General features: G+C 64.0%; 1 protein-coding gene across 3 annotated transcripts in view; it reads right to left on the bottom strand.

Annotated features, from left to right (window-relative positions):
- The window catches only part of Uhrf1 (ubiquitin like with PHD and ring finger domains 1), a 29,926-nt gene that overhangs the window by 11,572 nt on the left and 11,140 nt on the right, over positions 1-7,214 (bottom strand). Inside the window, exons 3-9 of one of the 3 annotated variants that reach the window (XM_048812431.1) lie at positions 6,311-6,571; positions 5,586-5,746; positions 3,993-4,235; positions 1,415-1,515; positions 1,139-1,325; positions 461-584; positions 268-375 (exon numbers count right to left, since the gene is read on the bottom strand). In XM_048812431.1, coding sequence (XP_048668388.1) covers positions 268-375; positions 461-584; positions 1,139-1,325; positions 1,415-1,515; positions 3,993-4,235; positions 5,586-5,746; positions 6,311-6,571 — 1,185 coding nt within the window. The remainder of the gene's footprint in view (positions 1-267; positions 376-460; positions 585-1,138; positions 1,326-1,414; positions 1,516-3,992; positions 4,236-5,585; positions 5,747-6,310; positions 6,572-7,214) is intronic. The other 2 variants (XM_015503650.2, XM_048812444.1) reach the window with 2 other exon arrangements.

Here is a 7,214-nt window from a genome sequence, read left to right as displayed (position 1 = left end):
GACACGCACTTTGTGGTGGAATGAGCAGCCGCTTCTGGGCGGGTCTCACGGGCCTCCGAGGGGCGAGCACTCAACCCACCCCTGGCGTCGGCAGCGCAGGAGTCCCCCGGGCTCTCCCCTCCCCGCCAGCCAAGGTGCCCTCGGGGGCCTGTCCCAGCACTGCCTGGACACTGCCACGAGAACTGTCCGACCTGCAGATGGGCCCGGCAGCCCCGAGGGGCTTGGAGGCCAGCACGTGGGGGGAGCCTGCGCCGGGACCTCGGGTACCTGGACTCGGAACCGCCACATGGTGCCCACAGGGATGCCAGGGATGGGTCCATAGTGGTTGGAGGGGACGATGGTGCACTCCTTTGTGCGTCCCACACACGCCATGCCCTGTCCGGCAGGGAAACACGGGAACAGCGTGTGAGCGCCCGCTGGAGGGGCGCGGGGCGGCGGGCGCGGGGCGGCAGCGGCCTACCTTGCCCCAATCCCGCTGCGAGGACGACGTGGCCGAGGCCATCTTGGCCTTCTTCTTGCTCTCCTTCAGCTTCTCGCCGGCCAGCACCACCTCGCTGGCGTCATTCCGACAGTCGGGGCAGTACCTGTGACCACCTGGGTGTCAGCTGGCGAACGACTGTAGGAGCAGACGCGTCCTTCCGCCTCCAGGCCGGACGCTGCCCTCCCGCCCCCATCCTTCTGCGCCGCCCCAAATGGGGACATGCAGCCCAGGACCCCACTCTGGGTCACCTCGGGGATCTCAACAGCCACATGCAACAGGGTTGACCCCCCCAGGGGAAGAAGTCCTGTCCACAGTAGGTAGGCTCTGGCCCCTGCTGCTGAGGGTCCCTCCCAACAGAGACAGTGAATCAGAAGCCAGATGGGACGGGGCAAGACCCAGCAGGTGCCTCTGTCCCCCAGGGCCGGTTTCCCCACCCCCACTGAGTGGGGGCAGGACAGCAGGGCCCCTGCATGCAGGAAAGAGGGCCCAGGGCCCAGCAGGACGGCCACCTGCCCCCCGGAACACAGTGGCCAAGAGGCTGCTTTGGCACACACCAGAGCAGTGAGCCCCATTTCCCTGCCGAGTCCCAGACCCACGGGGGGCTGCAGAGAGAGCCCCCGCGGCCACCAGCCACACCTCGTGCTGCGGCCCACTCACCACTCGGGTTCGATGGGCACGCTGCTGAGGGGCGGGTCGAGGCAGTCCAGGTGGAAGGCCATGTCACACTCGTCACATATCAGCTGCTTGTCGGGGTCCTCGCGCCTCCCGCAACTATGGCAGGCGCAGATGCGGCACAGCTTATTGGGATCATCCTTGCAGTGCTTGCAGGAGGGGCCGTTCTTGCCTGCACACGCGAGGCAGGGTCAGGGTGCGGGCTGGCCGGGCGGCACGGCCCGAGCCCCCAGGCTGCGCGGCGCCCAGGCCCAGACTCACGTCTCATGAGGTTGTCAGCCACAGGGCTCCCTCGGCCAGGGCACTCGATCTTGAAGACTTCGTCCACAAAGGCGATCCGACAGTTGTTGAGAGCGTCACCTCTGGGGGATGACATGGGAACATGAGAACATTCCACCAGTTTCCGTAACAGCCGGCTCACAGCTGCCTCTACGAGGGCCAGGAGGTGCCGAGGGCCTGGCGCACCTCCTGCCCATCCCTACTGAACCGCACGAGGACATGCCAAGCCAGTGTCATCCTGTGACGCACCTGGCAGGTGGTGTGCACTGCGGGAGCTCGAGCCTGACTTGGGCTCTCCACCAGAGCCACCACGGAGACTGACCCACCTGCCCAGGAAAACACCCAAGAGCCCCTTCTGTCCAGTAAACGACGCAGGATCAACACGGCCATCAGCCACACCCAGGGGGGACAACGTGTGAGGCTGACGTTTCCAGAGTCTATGTTTAGAAAGAAACGCAGGCAGAAGTGCACGTCCCCCACACACGACCCCAGCACGGAGCGGGGGCAGAGACCGGGCCAGGGGGCGGGGGCAGAGGACAGGCCCAAGCAGCCCCGGGGCCCAGTGCTCTGCTTCCGCCCAGGCACCCAGCGCGCGCACACACCCTTGGAGACAGACGCAGCAGGACAGGTGACCAGTGGCCAGGAAGACGTCTGATCATCAACGTGGACACACTGAACAGCCAGCCTCGGTGGGGAGGTGCCAGGAAGACCCACCACACAGCCAGGCGCTCCCCTCCCTTGCCACCGATAGAGGGCACAGTGAGAACATGACCAGGGCACCCGCCAAGAGATCCAGCCTACAAGAGGAGGGCATCCACCCCGAGCAGCACAGAAGAGTCACCAAGAGAGGTCACATCCTGGGCCAAAAAACACACTTCAAGGGCTGGGGATGTGGCTCAAGCGGTAGCGCGCTTGCCTGGCATGCGTGCGGCCCGGGTTCAATCCTCAGCACCACAAAGATGTGTGTCCACCGAAAACTAAAAAATAAATATTAAAAAACAATTCTCTCTCTGTCTCTCTCACTCTCTCTTTAAAAAAAAAAAAAAAAAAAAAAAACACACTTCAAGACTTAAAACCACACAGAAGATGTCAAACAAGAATCACTAATCAAAAGACAATGGGAAGCCAAGCAGGTAATCCCGGAGGCTCGGGAGGCTGAGGCCGGAGGATCACGAGTTCAAAGCCAGCCTCAGCAACTTATCGAGACTCTAAGTAACTTAGCAAGACCCTGCCTCAAAATAAAAACCAAAAAAGGGCTGGGATGTGGCTCGGTGGTTAGGTGCCCCTGGCTTCAATCCCAGGTACCAAAAAAAAAAAAAAAAAAAGATAATGGGAAAATCTCTAAGCAACAATCTTCAAAATTAGCCGCAAGTCAGAGAAAGTCTCAAAAAATTTAAAATGCAATTAAGAAACCAGTTGTGGACGGGGTCATGGCTCGGTGGTAGGGCGCTTGCCTAGCACGCATGAGGCCCTCGGTTGGATCCCCAGCACCACGCAAAAATAAAAAATAAAATAAAGGAACGCACTGTTCAACGCCATGGTCTACAGTCCTAAGTCCAGCCCTAGAGAGCAGGGCCGCCCACAACAGGCCGGAGGAGGCTGCCCAGAAGACCCATGAAAGACAGACAGAACCACAGGACACGAGAGCCGGTCCCACAGACGCGGAGGGTGGCCCTCGAGAGGGCTGAAGGAGGAGCGCGGCCCCTCTGCTCACAGGAAAGGGACGACTCCTTCAAAACTACAGGCACCCCGACTGGACCGCAGCAGCACAGCCCGGACGGCCTCTGGACCATTCAAGAAACCGGATTCATAAACACAATCTCCTCAAAAGTATCCAGACCCCCAGGGTCACCCCAGAGCCTAAAGAGGATGGGCATCGAGCTGCCCGGCTCTAGCAGGAGCAGGGGAGCGAGTGCTTCCTGCTCATGTCCTGAGGCCAGTGCTGACCAGACCAGCGACAGCCACACCAGGCTCACACACTGACCCCTGCTCCTCGTGAACCCGCCAGCCTGGAGACGGGCATGAGGCCCTGGCTCCGTCCCAGCACCACAGAAAACGAACAAACCTCAAGACACCCACGTGCCCCAGCCGAGTGGACGGCTGGGACAGTGGTCCTCCGTGCCAGGGGACGCTGGTCAGCAGCTGATATAAGCAACAGGAGCGTGTGTCCCCAGGAAGTCATGCAGAAGGGGAAGCTGACCGCAGAGACCACCTGCCACCACACCCCCACCAACGGGACGTTCCTGGCACCCAAAGAACACTGCTGCTGGCTGGAGGGGTGGGGGGAGCCACGAGAGGGTGACAGGCCAGGTGCCACGGAGGCCCTATGGTCCCAGCAACGCAGAGGCAGGAGGACCCCTCAAGCCTGGGAGTTTGAGAGCGGCCTGAGGGAGGGGTAAGACCTCGTCCCTACACACAGGAACAGGGGGCAGCCCCGGTGGGGCTGGCGGTCAGGGACCTGCCTCGGCCAGGCCCTGGGCCTCGCCCTGCCCTCTGAGGGTGGTCAGGGGAGACTGGAATCCCCGCAGGGGTCCCGAGCTGGCCCGGGGCGGCGGCTTACCCGATCTTGACGTTGGCGTACAGCTCCCGCGCGGTGCGCGTCTCCCGCTTCCTGGTGATCTCGGCGTCGTACCAGAAGCCGCGCTCCTTGGGGTAGTCGGGGTTGTAGTTGAGCATGACCACCTGGCCCACCTCCAGCTCCTGCCACTTGAGGATGGTGCGGGCGCGCGCGCGGACGTCCCTGGGCCTCATGGAGACCACGCCGTTCTCGGGGTAGCTGCGAGAAGAGCGCAAGCCTGACATCCTGTGGGACCCGGAGCCACAGGGTGTCAGGCTGGGCCCTCAGCCGCCACCAAGGCTGGTGCAGAACAGGCTGCACTGCAACACCAGCCGGCCGTGAGGGCCATGCTGGAGATGCGGGGCGCACCGGGCAGGCGGCGGTCCTCCCGGAGGCCGGACCCGGACAGGGCTCTGGGCCTGTTCTGGAAATAGTGCGCAGATGGCATCACACCAAGGTGAGGTCACACTGGAGCAGGGTGGGCCCGGCTCTCTACCTGAGGAGAGGGGGACACGCGAGGAGGTGACAGCCTAGGACAAGGGCTGCTGGGCACGGGGACAGGCAGGGGCCAGGATTTCCTCCAGACCCTTCAGGGGCCCGCCCTGCCCAACACCTTGACCTCACTCCCACCTCCAGAGGCCGTCACTGCCGTCCAGCAGGTTGTGCCACCATCACGGTGGCCCTGAGAGGCAAACACAGAGGAATCCCGGGGCGGGGCCCAGCCTCTCCCACACGGGGACCTTGGCTCTGCACGCGAGTGTCACAGGGAGCCTCCGCTCCATGAGGGCTATCCCCCTAGCCACGTGGAAGGCACCGGACAGCGCAGCTCAAGGAAGCCCGCGGCAGCGGAGACTGGACCCCAGGCAGCCCGGGGCCACGCCAGGCCCAGCAAGCTGCTCCTGCCGAGCCCAACAGCAGGGCTCTCTCCCGGCCACTGCCCGTGAGCCACGGGCATCTCAATAAAGCTTCACCCAAAACACAGAAGGTGGCCAGAGTCGGCCCTCGGTCACAGTTTACAGACCCCCAACAAGAGGACATGGCTCTTGTCCAGCAGGAGCACCTCGATTCCTTCTCCCCTAACTACAGACCTGAGCTCAGGAAGCTAGACGCTGTCCCGGAAAGGACGGGCCACCAGCAGGAGGAGCCCTGGCGCCCATGGTGCAGGTCACAGCTCACTCCCGGAAGTCAAGGCCCTCACCCAGTGGCCAGGGCCACCTCAAGGGAGGGGCAGAGCCGTGTGTGGTCACGGGTGAGAAGACTGTCCGTAGGCCAGGAAGCGCCGGGCCACAAACCCGCCCTTGCTCCCTGCCCTGGACTCCAGGCTCCAGGCCTGGGACAGGGGGAGGTCCGGAAGTCAAGCCTCCAGAAAGACAGCGTCCCATTAGGTGGCCCAGATGGCCTGGCGTCCACTCAGGGACCACACCTGCACCCGCTCAGAACCGGGTACACAGCAGGCGCTCAGAGAAAGACCACACGGCACAGAGCTTCTGCTGGGGGAAGAGACGAGATGCCAGTCGGCAACCCCCACGGCGTGGGGCGTGGCTGGACCCAGAGGCGTGGGCAACCTATGGCGCGAGGGCCAGCCCAGAGACTCACTCGTCGTACTTCACACGGTAAACGATGTCCTCTTCGGGACTCGAGCCGGCGGTGGAGCTGCTGGGCTCGTCCCCAGATGGCGGTCTCTTCAACACCCTGACCACCTGAGCCTCGAACCACGCGCCCATGCCGGTGTCGCGGGCGTCCACGTAGTCGTTGACCTGGGGGCCAGGACACTGACTTGCCACAGCCACGTGGGAGGGACACTAGGGCTGGGCTGCCCCTGGGCAGGCGTCCTGGCAGCACAGGTGCTGGGCAGTGAGCCTGGCCTCTCCCACCCCACGTCAGGACACCCACGAGTGTCCAGACACTGCCCAGGGTCCTTGGGGCAGAATCACCCAAGACGAGAAGTCCCAGCTCCTGGAGCCACAGCAGCCGACGGGTCACCTCCTGGTTCCAGTCCTGGCTGCCGGTGGCCTGGAGCAGAGCCACCTGCTCGTCAGGAAGCTCTAGGTCAAGGTCTTCCTGGGAAGCACTTCCTGACCCACGAGGGCAGCAAACTCAGAAACGTCACATCCACCACACTGGCCCCAGGGGACATCTACTGCCTCAATGCTAGGCTCCACCCTTAGAGGGTCACCAAGGAATCCCAGAGGACCATGGTCGCCTGCAGGAGCACGAAGACTGCCCTGGCCACTTCTAGGGCAGGAGCGAGGTGACCAGCAGAGAGGGCAGCCTGAGGGAGGAGGGCAGGGCTGGCGCCCCCAGGGGCCCTGCCGCCTCACCTTGTACAGCCCCAGCTCCGTCTCCTCCCACGTGCTCTCCTCCTGCTGCTCGGCCTTGCCTTCCGCCTCGGCGGCCGCCTCCCCATGAGTAGAGGACTTGTCCGACTCGCTCTGGCCCAGGCCGCAGCCGGAGTCGGTGTCAGAGAGCTCCGCGTCCTTCTCCCTGAGGCCGGGCGGCGGCGCAAGGCTCTGGCGGACCAGCAGCTGGATGGTGTCGTTCAAGCGCACGTCGTAGTCGAAGAGCGTGTGGCCGTCCTCCATCTGCAGACACACCAGGACAGGCGTCCACCACGGGCCCAGGACAGGTCCACCCCAGAGGCAGCAGAGAAGGCCCCTGGGGTGGGGTGGGGCCGTCCTCCTCTAGGGCGCACTCCTGGTGCCTGGGACACAGCACAGTGGCCGCTGGACGCCTAGCACTTCACAGAGAACACGGGTCCCTCTGCCACAGCTCACACGGGAGTCCCAGGACACGCCTGGCCACAACCAGGGACACGTGGCGTCTGGGTATGCTGACCACAGTGGTGGAGGCTAGGGCTGCTGCCCAGCATCCTGCAGGGCCAGGATGCAGCCTGGGAGTCCACGACACACCCCTGAACACCCCTGGCCGGAGCTGACTCTGCAGGTCCCTGGGAGCCGTTCTGGGGACGGCTGGAGCTGGCCACAGCATCACCCTGCGCGCCACAGGACCACCCGGACACCCCGCCCAGACCTGATGGCTCCCTGTGGCTGCTGTCGGGCCGGTGGTGTCCAGGGCACTGAGAGTGCTGAGCCCACACCTACTCCATGCCAGGGGCGCCCCATCATGACCACCACTGATGCCCCCAGACAGGGCTTGTGGCCCTGCTTGCAGATCGCCTGGGTTCAGAGCCAGAGCCCTGGGAGGAGGGAGGAGGGGAGGAGGGGA

Source organism: Marmota marmota, unplaced genomic scaffold (genome assembly GCF_001458135.2).
Source record: "Marmota marmota marmota unplaced genomic scaffold, marMar, whole genome shotgun sequence".
Taxonomy (NCBI): domain Eukaryota; kingdom Metazoa; phylum Chordata; class Mammalia; order Rodentia; family Sciuridae; genus Marmota; species Marmota marmota.
The sequence above is the reverse complement of the archived record's forward strand: the minus strand, read 5'-3'. Positions and strand labels throughout refer to the sequence as shown.